The sequence below is a fragment of the Epinephelus lanceolatus genome, chromosome 18 (assembly GCF_041903045.1).
Source record: "Epinephelus lanceolatus isolate andai-2023 chromosome 18, ASM4190304v1, whole genome shotgun sequence".
Classification (NCBI taxonomy): Eukaryota; Metazoa; Chordata; class Actinopteri; order Perciformes; family Serranidae; genus Epinephelus; species Epinephelus lanceolatus.
This window is the reverse complement of record NC_135751.1, coordinates 38,449,850-38,465,791: the sequence shown is the minus strand read 5'-3', so window position 1 is coordinate 38,465,791 and position 15,942 is coordinate 38,449,850. Positions and strand designations below refer to the sequence as shown.

The following is a 15,942-nucleotide window of genomic DNA, read 5'->3' as shown; positions in this document are numbered from 1 at the left end:
GCACTATCCTGGTGGGAAATGCTGAAATGTTTAGATAAAAACAACCGTTGTTTGTTGGGCTATCTTTGCAGGAAACACAGCCATGTTTTGGTAAAAAACAACTACTTTTTGTGGCACTATCCCGGCAGGATATGCAGAGATGTTTCGTTAAAAACAACCACTTTTTGTGGCACTATCCCAGCAGGATTTGCAGAGATGTTTCGTTAAAAACAACCACTTTTTGTGGCTCTAACCTGGCAGGAAACGCAGCAATGTCTCGGTAAATAACAACCCACTTTTTGTGGCACTAACCTGGCAGGAAATGCAGCAATGTCTTGGTAAAAAACAACCACTTTTTGTGGCACTATCCTGGTGGCAAATGCTGAAATGTTTAGATAAAAACAACTGCTTTTTGTTGGGCTATCTTTGCAGGACACACAGCCATGTTTTGGTAATAAACAACCACTTTTTGTGGCACTATGCTGGCAGGACATGCAGAGATGTTTTGGTAAAAACAACCACTTTTTGTGGCACTAACCTGACAGGACACACAGCCATGTTTTGGTAATAAACAACCACTTTTTGTGGCACTACCCCAACAGGACATGCAGAGATGTTTTGTTAAAAACAACCAATTTTTGCAGCACTAACCTGGCAGGAAATGCATTAATGTCTCAGTAAAAAACAACCACTTTTTGTGGCACTATCCTGGCAGGACACACAGAGATGTTTTGGTAAAAACAACCACTTTTTGTGGCACTATCTCGGCAGGAAACGCAGCAATGTCTCGGTAAAAAACAACCACTTTTTGTGGCCGTAGCAGAAAATGCAGTGACCTTTTGTTAAATATAACTGCTTTTCGAGGCACTATACCAGCAGGAAACACAGTGATGACTTGCTAAGAAAAACAGTTTCATTGTTTTTTCGTCTCAAAAAATGGCCTGCCTCTGTCGTTTAGCATGATACCATGTATGTAACCATAAAGTGCAAGACCCCTTTAACAGGGCCCTTGCTTTAAACTGAGTCAGCTGGAAACATTAAAAGTAAGCCAGAGATAATGTTTTCAATCAACTCACAGACATACTGTGAAGCTAGCTGATGTAACTCACTGGGTAAAGCTGATAAAATCTGCCAGCAACAGCTCTCAGTTCAAGCAGCAAAATCTACAGTCAACGGGCTTGAAAAGACACTGCTTTTGTCTACGTCTGTCTGAAATCAAAGACCTACTGTTTTGAAAATTTACTAAGAATTTTGAGCAGTTAATCCACTACTGCTTTCCTCATTGAGCTTGACAGACCTCGCAACATGAGCTGAGCAGGGTGGGGCTGAGTGAGCGGTTAATTACTACCCAGTGAACCTGGGGCTTTTGGAGGCCCATGGGGCTCCTGGGCCGTGGAAAACTTACCCAGCTGGTATATCCACTAACAAGGTAATAAATGCCACTGTATGTACATGACGTATTTGCATGTGTGTTTGTTTTCAAACCAGTCAGGCTGTTAATTTCTGCCACTGATTTGAGCCAGGGCTAATCTCCTGAGTCCAGATGGACAGAGTACATTGAGCAGCAGCAGCAGACACTCACTGCACCGAATGAAAACAGTGTGAGCGGAGCCAGATCTCATGCCAGCACAGCCTGGCTCTTTACAAAACCCTGCACGCTGAGATAGGAGGAAGAGGGAGGGCGCAGAGGGTGTAAACAAGGGTGGAGTAGAGGCTGAGAGAGAGGAGAGATCATGCTTTCATGCCCACAGCCTTACCCTTGGGTATGGGTACTCTGGCTCTATGTGTGTGTGTGTGTGTATGTGTGTCTGTGTCGTAATAACTGTCTCAGATGTGAGCCATCACACAGTGTATAGCAGCAGATGCAATTAATGCATTAGCTGCCTCACACATTCCCCTGTCACATGCAGGGTAATGTTGTTAACGTGCTGTTAGCGACGCATCGACCACCTCCTAACCACAGTCAATGCAATTATTACGTTAACCTTCAGAAAAAGATTGTGTGTGCGCCTGTGTGTGTGAGCATGATCTCCACTGAAGCACAAAATAAGTGTTACAGTGTGGCTGCCTGAAAGCTCAGTGTTACAAGGACAAACCTCCGACACAGCAGAGTGTTTTTATGCTGTCAGTCACCATCCACGAGGTTGAGTCTATGTCACTGATAACAGTTACCTCCAGAGAAGAAAGCTGAGTGGTGAGGCACCACAAGAGAGCGGGAAACACTCAACCGATAAGAGGAGTAGAAAATAATAATCTCGCCTTCTTCATAAGCCAGTCACAAGCTACACAGACGTCTCACTGCATGTCTCGAGGGTTTACGTGTTAACAGAGACAAATCCCTCTTTACAAGGTCAACTGAATATTCAACCTATTGATCCCTCTTCACTTTGTCCTTCATTGATCAGGCTAATTGACCCTGAGTTGTCAGAGCTCAGAGGAAGATGATTTACAAGAGCCAGAGGCACCAAGAAAGGCTTCCCACTGATGAGGAGGGTTAACTATTCAAACAAACCCTGACTCGACCTGACAGTCAGTGCTGCTGTTACAGAGCAGCTACACAGTGTAAACACAGCTACATGAAGTCTCAGCATGTCATATGAAATACAATTAATTTTTACATGTGGAAATACAATTTTCAAAGTCTCAAAATATATATTATTATTAGATTGATTTAATCGCCTAACTTTAGTCTACTTCTTAGACCCATCACTGTGTTTCCTGCCAGGATAGTGCCACGAAAAGCAGTTGTTTGTTACTGAGTCATTGCTGCATTTCCTGCCGGTGTAGGACCACCAAGAGCAGTCATTTCAAACAGACAATGCTCCCTTTTCTGCCAGAATAGTGCCACAAGAAGCGGTTGTTTTTAACTGAGGCATCGCTGCATTTCTTGCTGGTACAGAGCCACCAAGAGCAGTCATTTTAAAGAGACAACACTCCCTTTTCTGCCAGAGTAGTACCATAAAATGTGGCTGACTTTTACCGAGACATCGCTGCATTTCCTGTCCTGATATTGTCACGAAAAGCTGTTGTTTTTTACCGAGACATTGCATCATTCCCTGCCACTAAAGAGCCACTAAAAGCAGTCATTTTAAAAAGACGATGCTCCCTTTTCTGCCAGTATAGTGCCACAATAAACTGTTGTTTTTCAGCGAGACATTGCTGCATTTCCTAATGGGATAGTGCCACAAAAAGTGGTTGTTTTTCACAGAGACAGCACTATGTCTCCTGTTGGATTAGTGCCAAATAATAATAATTGTTTTTTACAGAGACATCACTGTATTTCCTGCTGGGATAGTGCCAAAAATAGGGATTGTATTTGACAGACACATTGCTGCGTTTCCTGCCAGTATAGGGCCGCCAAAAGCCGTAATTTTAAAGAGACAACCCTCCGTTTTCTTCCAGGATAGTGTCACAAAGAGTGGTTGTTTTTACCAAGGCATTGCTGCGTTTCCTGTCGGTATAGTGCCACAAAAAGCAGTTGCTTTTTAGCGGTCATTTTAAAGAGACAATGCTCCCTTTAATGTCAGGACAGTGCCACAAAAAACGGTTATTTTATACAGAAACATTGCTGTGTTTCCGGCTAGGATTTTGCCCCCAAAACTGGCTATCTTAAGACAAAACACAATCTTTTCCTAACCATAACCAAGTGCTTTTGGTGCCTAAACCTAATCACACGTTAACCACAGCATTGTTAAAGGATATAGAAACTAATATACAAATGTAATCTATGGTGTGGTTTGCAGAAATGTACAATGCCAACATTTACGAAATGGGAAATTGGCTGTAATGTCCTCCTTCAGCTCAATAGTGCACTGTCAATGTAAAGTGCTCATATTGTTTTAAGTGTCTGACAAAGAAAGAAAGCACAGTCTGGTCTGTTTTGTCTAACCAAGTATCATTCAAGGAGAAGTCTTATTCTGAATTCTCGGGAGTTTCAGGAAGACAATAACAAACTGAACAGGTCAGGCTAAAGCTAAAGGAAAAGGTTTTATTTTACTGTTGTGATCCTTTTCATAATGTTGTCAGAGACTTACAGTAACAAACTGAGCCTGTCAGTGGCAAAAACAAGCACTTTTACTGAGGCATACACTAAAGAGTATATAGGCACACATTTTGTATATCTTTAGAAGGTACTGTCTGCATTGCAGTCGTATAAAAACAGGACTGTTTTGCATAACTAGTCAATTTAGAACTAAATACAAAAAGAAAATCCAAATGCATTAAACCTGTTGGTGGAACAGACTGCTATACCTCTTTTGTATCTGAAACCAGACCTGTGAACATCTGCTCACTGTCTGTCTGATGTCCCTCCGCGGGGCTCTTTAATGTTCAGGCATGTCTAGACAATAAAAAGAACCAGTTGGCACATTAAACAAAGTGCAGCCGTCCACTGCTGCCTGAAATAATGAATAGGCACCTTGAACATGAAGCTTCCGTATTCCCTTCCTCACATCGCGTCCTTCTCTGCTTCAAGGTTGCACTCAGTAAACAAGAAAATGCAGAGTTGTAACTGAGCGTCTAAACTGTGCAGTGAACTGTAGATTACATCCCTGTGCTGCGGCAGCTCCATTATTAAATCCTCAGGTGACATGGCCTTTATTAACCCAGTAAAAATTCCATTAAAGCGGGCCTCTGTCACCCCATTTACATATTATAATTCTCAGTAATCAGTGTCACAAAGTATCTCCCTGAATTCACCCTCATAATCCTCAATTCCACTTTAATTTGTAAAAAGGTGACAAAGAGACGACTTATTTCCCAATTCCAATCTAGACTTTGTCAGCGGCCATTGTGCCAGGAGACTAACACACCAGTCTGCCTTTGTGACTCACAGCCTCAGCATTTCCCGCAAAGTAAAGAACGAGCCGACGACATATCGTTCAGGAAATATCATCCTCGCTCCTACGACATCTTCTGAAGCCTGGGTTCTCTGTGACTTCGCTCTCCTGTGGTATAATTAGTGTGTCAGAATGCCAAGGCGTATTGCTCATCACATGGCTGCGTTCCCCACGTCACCGCATGTAAAAAAAAAAATGTTTTAAAAAAGCATCATCTCAGGCTGACGTGTAGAGAGCTCTGAGTCCCACTAATGGAGTCTGGCGGTGGTGGAGGGTGACTGACAAGAGATGGGAGGCTCTGTCACAAACATGACATGCCCACCGATCACAGATTAGCAAACAACACACTTCCACAGTATTTGCTCTCCTCTCTGACAGGAGCGGCTGCTCCTTTTTTTATCCAACTTTAGCTGCGTCCTCTGGGGGAGCAAGCTGAGGTTTGAGCTTCTGAGCGATTGTCTGATCCCCTTTTAGTCCCAGGCAATCACACTGACAGGAGGCTATAGGAGTTATGTGTTTATGTGCAGAAGTCTCACTGGAGGGTGACTGTGCCACTGTCACGTAATGTCTCTGGTGTATGTATGAGCATTTTGCCTCCAGATTTGTGTTTACAGATACAGATTAACGTTGGGCTTTTTAGTATCTAACCTGCAGATGTCCTATTTCTGTCAAAGCATGTTCACTCTGACAAATAACACATACAGTGCATGTGTATGTGGGTTTTTTTAATGGTTGCCTCTTGTTTTGAGCCACTCTTGATGCATCCTTTGTTAAAAAAAACTCAACCTTAGGCAAGAATGACAATGATTAACAATGATGCTAATAAGATTAACCTGAGATGCTATATTTCCCATCCATTCAGCAATCAACATCCCTCCATTCATCTATTCATACACAACCCAATCTCCAGAATAAACATTTGCACTGTATGTTTCTGTAAGCCACAGACATGTTACATTTGTATGTTATTATCTGGTGCAGTGGTTTTCAAACTTTTAGTGCTCAAGAAACAATCTCAAGGGACAGCTGTATTTATATCTGTGCACAATCTCTTCTTATCACTGTTATCATGACATAAGTATCGGCCCAGTTGTATACTGCTATAGTAATGTATGGTTATCACAAAATCCCACGGCACACCATCTGAGAACCACTGACATAGTGGATGCATGGAAATTTTACATTTCTTTATGTTTCATAACACTGTGGTTTAGGTACAAAAAACAGTTGGTTATGGTTTGGAATAAAATATCCAGGTTTAATGGCAGGAAACACAGCAATGTCTCAGTAAATTAAAAAAAACACTTTTTGTGGTACTATCCCCTCAGGAAACACGGCAATGGATCTGTAAAAAACAACCGATTTTCCAGGCACTGTCCCGGCAGGAAACTCAGCGTTGTTCCGCTAAAAAATATAACCACTTTTCGTGGCACGATCCTGGCAGGAAATGGAATGTCTTGGCAATGTCTTGGTAACGCGGCAATGTCTTGGTAAAAAGCTAACAATTTTCCAAGCACTCCAACTGGAAATGCAGCAATGTCTTGGAAAGAAAACTACCACTTTTCATGACCCTATCCCAGCTGACAAAGCAGCGATGTCTTGGTAAAAAAAACTACTGCTTTTTGTGTTAGTATCCCCGAAGGAAACATGGCAATGTCTTGATAAAAAGCTAACACTTTTCCAGGCACTATCCCAACTGTAAATGCAGCAATGTCTTGGAAAGAAAACTGCCACTTTTCATGACACTATTTCGGCAGGAAACCTGAAAATGTCTCCATGAAAAATGCTTTTTGTGACAGTATCCCAGCTGGAAACCTAAAAATGTCTCTATGAAAAACAACCGATTGTCATGGCACAATTACGGTAAGAAATGCAGTGATGCCTGTGAAAAAAAATGCTTTTTGTGTCACTATCCCAGCTAGAAATAGTAAAAAACAACCACTTTTCATGGCACTATCATGGCAGTAAATGCAACGATGTCTCTGTCAAAAACTTTCATGGCAAAACAGCTAAATGGGACGCTAAAAAACTCGTTTGGAAGCCAAGAAGCAGCTGGAAACACAGTGATAACTCACTAAATAAAGACCACTTTTGTCATTTGTTGGTCCAGTGGTCTGCAGTGGTCTTGCCTAGCTGTCATGCCATCCACCATTCCCTCAAGTCAGCTCATATACTATGTCACCTCAGAAACACTGACGTGATACGTATCAAACTTACAAATGTAACATATCTGTGGTTTGCAGAAATGTACAATGCCATTCATTCAGAGTCAATCAAAAAGCCAGATGCTAAACATGTCGATGCAGGCAGCAAACCATAACTGAGACTTTACGTCCAGTGAATTCTGTCTCCTGGTACACGTTCCTCTGCCATATGACAACTGAACAAAAGGTCCTCTGCTGTTGTGTCCTTCAAGTCATCTTGTCTGCACTAAAGGAATAAAAAAGCCCCAGTAATAATGAAATGGCATTAAATGAGCTGCGTGCCTGTGAAGCATACTGCTGCTCTGTCGGGATAAACCGGCCAGTCCTATCATTCTGTGGACACACTGCAAAAGATAAATGGTAGGGAGTCGGCCTGCAGAGGAACAATGGGGATCAGTCAGGGATTGTCCTGCTGCCAAGAGACAGAGACCGGACCAGTCATCATCTGTAGCACAGACTGACTAACTGAGCTGTGCCTGACAGATGGAAAAGGCAGAGGGGCTGATGGGTGTCATGAATACTAGATGGTCTGGTGCTCGTTATGCAGCCATTCAGGCTCCGTCATTGTTACTGTGTGAACCACAGGAACACATTAAAAGATGTTTCTGCTCGGATTCTGTATTTTAGTTTGTTTGTGTACTTATTTGATTAAAACTGTACCTACAAGAAAGAAGTTTATTTTTTGAGAGCAATAGCGCCCCCTACATTAGTGTTTTCCAGGGGGTGTGAATATTTGATCCCAAATTATGACATCAGTACTGTTGATTAGTCCAAAACCTTTGTGAGCAGGCAATTGATGTGTTCATAATATTCAGCCCTGTCACCAGGCGAAAATGTTGGCATTGTATGTTCCTGCAAACTGACTACGTTTCCGTAAACGTTTCTAAAGTGACACAGTAAATGAGCTGACTTTGTCATATGGAAACACCTGTAAAGCTGTAGACCACTGCAGACCAACAAACAAACACAGAGGTTTTTTAGTGACCCATCACTGTTTTTCCACCAGAAATTGTGCCACAAATACTGGTTGTTTTTTACTGAGACATTGCTGTGTTTGCTGCCTGTATACTGCAGCAAAACCAGATATTTTTTACAGAGGTATCCCTGAAGTTCCTGCCAGGACTGTACCACCAAAGGCAGGAATTTTAAGCCAAATCCTAATCTTATCCTAACCATACACGAATGGTTTTTCTGTTAAAAACGATATCTCCATCTGTACCAACACAACCGCTCATGTGATGAGCAAGCAACTAGTGAGAGTGCGGACGTAACAACTGTGCACAGGGCCCTTTGACCTTTACCCTACACAATGGACTTAAAAGTGAATAACTTAATAAGTTATTAACTAAGGGCTACACATGAATATGACATGACATGCTCCAGTCTACAGCACATCCAGAGGCCTGAAGCTTAAGTCCCTGGCACACCAAGCTGACGTCTGAGAACTAGCAGCGACGAGAGCCCCCTGCTAACATGTCTCAGCTTAAAAGTTGCACATGGAAACACCAAACCGCCAACCAACAAGCGGGTATGTTCTGCGCCTGTGTGAGAGGACATACCCCTCCATACCAGCAGACGGCCGTCATCTGTAATTGTCATTCAAAAAGGGAAACTGGAAGACTGTCTTGATGCTAGTTAGCCAGTTAGCACATTAACAACACATCCAATGCTGCGTGTGAACAGAGCACATTAATCATGTGCCAGTGAACAATAACACAAACCATCAGGAAACGTTTCTGATAAAGAGCTCCATGGCTGAAAAAAAACAATCTATTGTATATAATTACCTTTTTTTTTACCTCACCCTTTCAACTTTAGTGTTTTGTTTACTTTCCTCACTTCCGTCTCTATTCTGGTGCACTGAGCTGAACTGCCAATCACAGTGACTTCAATTAGAATGGGCTTCAACATAGTGAATCAGCAGAAAAAAGGCCAAGTAGTGCCATGAGGGCCACCAGTGCAGGACACACCATACCAACGAGGGCCACAGACACTCACCAATAGCCCAACTTTGACCGTCAGCTGACCATCAGCTTGGTTGTCCTAATTTTTGTCCTCAAATTTGCGCTATAGCTGCATTATCACTGCAGTTTTAGATTCCATTACATAAAAAGTGTGCATCTTTTCATATAGATAACACAATCTTTTAAACCTAATAAAATGTTAAAATATTTGCTTTGTACGGTAGCCCATATGTTTGTCAGCAAGCTAAATGCAGCGTCACAAAGTGCAGCAGACACGGAAATGTTCATTTCACATTAGTCATGCTGAAGCAGTGCATCATGGGTGTGACCCTTGACCCCAACTGCAGGGGGTGGGGTGTGTCACCATATGGTGCTGAGAGAATGATTTTGTGTGTGTGTGTGTGTGTGTGTCATAGAGAGTGACGGTTGGGATGATGAGACCCAGGGGAGAGACAAGGCGGTTGAATAGGACACGCACATCAACGCAGTTTTATAGACACACACACACACACATGATGACATAGGTATAAAACTCCATGCAAATAAGATGAAATGAATACATAGGAAGAATCTCTCTGCACGCACACACACACACACACTAAATCACTGTGCTGCCTATATCTATAAAATGCCAGTGACTTTGTGAGTCTGACTCTATGATGATTAATTCCCTCGCAGCTCCTGTCATACATCACAGCAGCAGAGCAGTGAGCTGAGCGCTGGGGATGATGAGACATGAAACCATCAGCACACCTCACTACTAATCCTCCCTTGATTCCTTCAGACCCTCTTTCCTCTCCCTCACAGTAATAGGGGTCAATTTACCTCAGAGCAGCTCAGAGCCGCGGCTCCATTCCTCTTTAATATAACGCACCATATTAAAGAAAATAAATGCACGTACACTCGCGTGCACACGTGCCCGCAGGAGGCTGCTCTCCGCCCGGCCTGCAGGCTGCTCATCTCTGCTCAGTTCACTTGACTGACTCATACAAAAATGGGGGGGGGGGGGGGGGGGGGTATGACCCGTGGTTAAGCAGGCTGCTTCATAATGGATGAACGCAGTCATTTGAACACGTCATATCAGTATGCATGAGTGACGATTCATTACCAGCATTAGAAACTGTAGAGCCTGTTATAAGCTTAACTAAATAAATATTATCCTGAGGTGAGCTCATCGTACGAGCACATCACAGCAGTGCTACAAGGCTGAATATCACATGGATGTGACATGTATTTATTATTAAAAAAAAAAAAAAGAGGTTACTCATACAGTCACCACCTGAGACACTGAGTGACCTCATTAGGAAACATACAATAACAAGACTGCCTTTGTGTGGAAGCATCATGATTTTATTCTCTTACTGTAATACTGCAATTAGAGCTGAAACGACTGGCTTAATTAATTGATCAGTCGAGCAAGAATGTTAATAGCAAACTGTTTTAATTAGGGCTGGGCAAAATATTGATATTATTTTTATATTATGATATGAGACTTGATATCTTAGATTTTAGATATCATAATGTTAGGCTGCATTACAGTAAAGTAATGTAATATTCTGAATTGACTGACTGTTCCAGCTGTTACATTACTTACCCATGTAGTTGTTATATCCACATTACTGGTGACTGTTTATCAAAAATCTCATTGTGTAAATATTTTGTGAAAGCACCAATCGAGTTTGAGGAACTGGGTCAGAAATATAGTGATATTTTAGCCCTAGTTTTAATAGCCAAAGTCAATTTTTAATCTAAAATGCCAAACATTTGATGGTTGCCACTTTTCCCATCAACTCTGAGGTTGATCAGATTAAATCTCGAGGAGGAGTTCGTTAAAGTACGACCCCTGGAAATGGCCGAAAATGCACAGAAGTGGCACAGTAAATTCAAAATGGCTGACTTCCTGTTGGGTTTAGAGCATTGCTCCAAGAGGCTTTTTTGTACGTCTTGGGCTTTTACATATGCCTACCAATTTTCATACCTCAAGGAAAAACATACTGCAGGGGCTGCTCCGTCAAACTTTTCTGGGGAGTGCTAGTAAGCCATCTTGGCACATAAAAAACATGAAAATCAAATCAGACAACAAAATGTGTGTGCCAAGTTTCGTGAATTTTCAAGCATCCCGTGCCCATTAAAAACAACTTCCTGTTTTTTATATCAATATACTGCCCAGCCCCGATAAGACCACTCAGTATCGACGTATATGGTCAGAAATATCGTGATACTTGATCTACTCCATATCACCCAGCGCTAATTTTAATAACCAAAGTCAATCTTTAATAAAAAATGCCAAACATTTATCATTGTAGCTTCTCCAGTGTGACGGTTTGCCACTTTTCCCAGTCTAACATCAAATTAAGGTGAACAGCTTTGGATTTGTACTGTTGGCCAAACAAAGAAAAGCTGTTTGATGACATCACCTCTGCCTCTGTGAAATGTCTATCCTCACTTTTTACTATTTTCTGGATGTATTACAGACCAAAGGACTAACTGACCATTCAAGGAAATAATTAGCAGTTTAATTGATTGAAAAAATAACTGTAAAATGCAATATATGACTTGAAAGTGTAAGTACTAGGGCTGGGTAATATCCTGATTATATCAATATCTTGATGTAAGACCAGATATCTTCTTAGATTTCAGATATTGTGACATCATAAGTGTTGTCTTTTCCTGGTTTTAAAGGCTGCATTACACTTAGCAGACTGTTCTCGCTGATCTGTCATTTCCTTTTACCTACTTAGTCAATATATCTACATTTATGATGATTATTTATGAGGGTATTTGGTCAAAAATATCATGATGTTTGATTTTCCCCATACTGCCCAGCCCTATTTATAATAACCAAACTCAATCTTTAATAAAAAATGCCAAACATTTATGATTGCAGCTTCTCCAGTGTGAAGGTTTGTCACTTTTCCCAGTCTAACAATTCAATAAAGTGAACATCTTTGGATTTGGACTGTTTGGTCGAACAAAGAAAAGCTACTTGATGACATCACCTCCACCTCTGGGATGTTTTGATGTCCACTGTTGACTATTTCCTGATATTTTACAGACCAAAGAACAAACTGAATATTCAAGGAGATAATCAGCAGATAAATCAATAATGAAAATAACTGTCAAGTGCAATATCTGACTGGAGAGTGTATTTACTAGGGTTGGGCAGTATCCTGATTTTATCAATATATTGATATGAGACTAGTTGTCGTCTTAGATTTCAGATATTGTAATATCATGTGGTGTCTTTTCCTGGTTTTAAAGGCTGCGTTGAAGTGATGTAGTGATGTAATTTTGTGAACTTAGCAGACTGTTCTAGCTGCGCTATTATTTGTCTGTACCCATTATCAAAAAATAACCCTAAAGTATTGCCACAAAATCAACACTGAGGTATTCTGGTCAAAAATATTGTGATATCTGACTTTATCTATACTGTCTAACCCTATACAGCATCATAGCAAGGCTATATTTGTCTCATTAATACCACGATGTGAAGACCATACTTTAAGGTAAAATAAGCTTAAGAGTCTCTATGGAAATGTTGTCACTGAGGCCTGTAGGTACATTAATAGGTTCAACTTGGTACCATAAGTATTTCTTTAATCTTGTAGCCTTAAAATCCAAACTGTAAACAACAACAACTCGTCAGTAGGAATGCATAAAGAAGCCAATGGACTGTTGGTGTCTGGCAGTGGCCTACAGCTGGAAACAATGGGAGGGGATTTTTGTAAGAGACACATCAGAGGGTGATGATGTCCAGTCTACTGTGCGGCCAAACCAGCTCACCTGCAGCCTCCGGCGCCGGATTATCCCCGAGTCATCCATGGTGCAATGAAGAAGCGGGGGTTTCCCCTCACCAAAACAATCTCTTGACCCCCCTCACTGTTCAGTGATTATGACCCGGCAGGGCTGCGGCATCCACCGGGGCTCCAGTTCACACCCGACCTGCACAGCAGCAGCAGAAACAGCGTCCTGGCGCACAGGAGCCAAAAAGGCGCACACAGTGTCACGTCGAAGAAGCCCAGAAAAACACACAAATGTCAAGCAGTCCCATTCTGTGTGGTTAAAAATGTCTCTGAAACAGCAGCAGCAGCGCTTCTCTCTCAGCTCCACTTCTGACCTGTGTCTCAGGGTTGCCAGTCATGCTGCTGTCTCTGCGGTCTGCGCTCCCTCCCGGAGCATCGTTGACATTTTGCCAGAGGTTTGTGCGCTTTGATGCTGTCAAGAGGCCCGAGCAGTCACTGCAAACACAATGCACATGTAGGATCCGCCGAAACCAACTTCTGTTGTTCCACAGGAATCTCCCGAAGAAACGTGAGCTCCTTCCCACATTTGGCCACAAAGGACAACGTGTTCAGAGCTCAGCGCGGGGCGAAAACAAGCAGGCGGTGATTTTACACACTACTGCACCGTAGTTGAGCAGCGGTGGTCGGAGACGCGCTTCATCCTTGAGCCCCTCGGTCGGACTGACATTGCCGCTGATTCGCCGCGGAGGAACCTGTCTGGTCCCGTACACATCACCGGGGGTGAGGAGAGCGCCGTCCTTCCTGTCGTCCCTCTTCCACAAAAGCACATAAAGTTGAAACTCTTATCCGATTCATTCATCAATCCGTCGCTCCTCAACCTTCACTTCCTATGAACCCGGTGACTGGACGGGGCGACAGCAGCAACGCGATATTTCTAACCCCTTCCCTGGGATTCCCTCTCGCTCCTCCTCCTCCTACACACTCAGCGGAGAGTCCCTCCTCAGATGAATGAAGGAGCATCCAACCAGCAGATACAGTCACACTGCATGGGCTCTGTTATGATGAGGGCTTTTTAAACACATCGTGTAGAGACTATTGCTGCTTTCATATGCGCAGCATGGGTCAGAAAGTTCAAGCTCACGTTTAGGACACCCAAGCTTTACATACAACAACATGCATGTGTGATTATGTGAATGGAGCCACATTCAGCACCTCAGACAGCGACACAGGATTCACAGGTGCACCACAATGTGTGGAAAGTTGCCCTACATTACAGTAAAGTACCATAATTTGAGCTCATGTAACCTTCAGTAACAGTAATCTAACACTATAACTACTTAGCAAATATCTAGAAGGCTGATTTTAAAGGAAACGTGATTCCATAACCCCATTCATAACTACGACTAACAAAAATTGGAGGAATGTAGGTTCATTCAAGGGTTGATTTAGTCACACAGAGCTGCACTTTGATGGTAAAGAGTTAGCCTAGAGGATCATACAGTGAGGAAAGCTGCAGAAAGTTCAATTTATTATAGTATTGGTAACAAAAACGAGACTTAAAGTCTACAATATGTAAAATAAACATATAACTTGGGCCTATGAAGCTAGGTTACACCCCACAGGTAGTTAGCTTAACGTTAGCTTACTTTAGCATACAGACCAGAAACAGCTAACGTTTCTCTGGCTCCGTCCAAAAGCAACCTACATATCATCCAATTTATATTTTTGTTTAATATGTTTAAAAAAATTGTAAAACCTGCCCAGATAACCGTAACGCTAGCTAGCTTGGTTAGCACGGTGTATTTACAGCTATGGCTAACTGTGCTAATGCTAATGCTAACTTCCGCTAGCGAGAAACAGGCTTCAAACCATTAAAACAAAATGTACTCACCAGAAAACCTGAATATCCGAGTCCTTCAAGGATCCTTTAGTTCAACCAAACACCGAACAAGAGTTTATAGGCGACCATAATGTTACAGTAAACTTTTATGAACTTTGAATACTGAAATAGCGACAGCTTAGGCTACAGCTAAGTCACTAGATGGCGCCGTTGCCCTGGCAGTTCACACTGTTTGTCCCTGGGAGGACACCATAGTTTTTAATTTTCTCAGTTTAGGACGCCATGTTTTTCAAGAAGAAAGCGTATTGCATTCACTTGACAAATAAAAAAAAAATCTGGTTTATTGAGTAATTTTTTCAGTTTATGGTGGTATTTTTTTTTTGTTTTTCAGGGTAATTTTTCTGTTTTTCTGAGCTTTTTTTTTTTTTTTTTTTCTTTACACATATACCTACATCGCCGGCGCCTCAGCTGCACTCCCCGTGGATCCAATATTTTCATCAGTCTCCTGATCGTCTCCTGAGTCACCACGTAGCCAGCCTGAATACATTTCAGATGCATCATCTTGTATCCATGGAGCTTGCCATATGTGCCCAACTGATTCTGGAGAAACACTGCAGTGTCCAACAGATCTGAATGGGCTTTTCGTCTGAACAACCGCAAAGTCTTAAGGTGCCTGCGTAAAGTTGACAAACTAATGATAACACCATCTACTGTATATGACTTAAAGACAAGAGTATCTCCCAGTGTCTCAAACCCAAAACCAAGTAAAACCGGATTAAACTAAACAAGCGGGTCATGTTTGCTTCCATTATATCCAGCTCTCATGAAAGGAATGAAAGCGTCTGTTGTTCTATTGCTCTCTTAACTCAGAGAAAAATTCTCAGAAAAACAGAAAAAATTACTCTGAAAAAACAAACAAACACGAAAAACAGAAAAAATTACTCAATGAAACAGATTTTTTTTATTTGTCAAGTGAATGTAATACGCTTCTGTACCTGCATACCCGTATTTTATTTGTATTCTTCTTTTATTTATTTTTTTTATTTATATCTTTATTTTCATTTTAAAATTAATTTTATTGAACAAAAAGGTCTGCAGGGCAAGCATTCTGCTTTATATCACAGTATCAACACTAAATCCACCTATTTTGTTAATTTGTTCAATGTTGCTATTTATTAACATGTCAGCCTAAAGTCTGCCACAGGGTTTGACTATAAATCTTTACTGGTAAACTGCAGACTACTGATTCTGTGAAAGGCAGGCAGGACAGAGCGTTAGCTTTTCTGTTAACTGTTAACTTTATTTGAGAATGTATGCTTAATGTTGGTAATTGATTCTTTTCAGAGAGTTGTGGTTTAGTTTAGTTTATTTATT

The 15,942-nt window shown here is 41.7% G+C and overlaps 1 protein-coding gene across 4 annotated transcripts in view; it reads right to left on the bottom strand.

The window, feature by feature from the left end:
- The window catches only part of LOC117268537 (microtubule-associated serine/threonine-protein kinase 1-like), a 65,619-nt gene extending 51,857 nt beyond the window's left edge, over positions 1–13,762 (bottom strand). For 2 of the 4 annotated variants that reach the window (XM_033645086.2, XM_078161038.1), the window contains exon 1: positions 12,769–13,762. In XM_033645086.2, the coding sequence (XP_033500977.1) occupies positions 12,769–12,807 (39 nt within the window). In that variant the 5' untranslated portion in view covers positions 12,808–13,762. The remainder of the gene's footprint in view (positions 1–12,768) is intronic. The other 2 variants (XM_033645084.2, XM_033645085.2) reach the window with 1 other exon arrangement.
- Between the last annotated feature and the right edge of the window lie 2,180 nt (positions 13,763–15,942).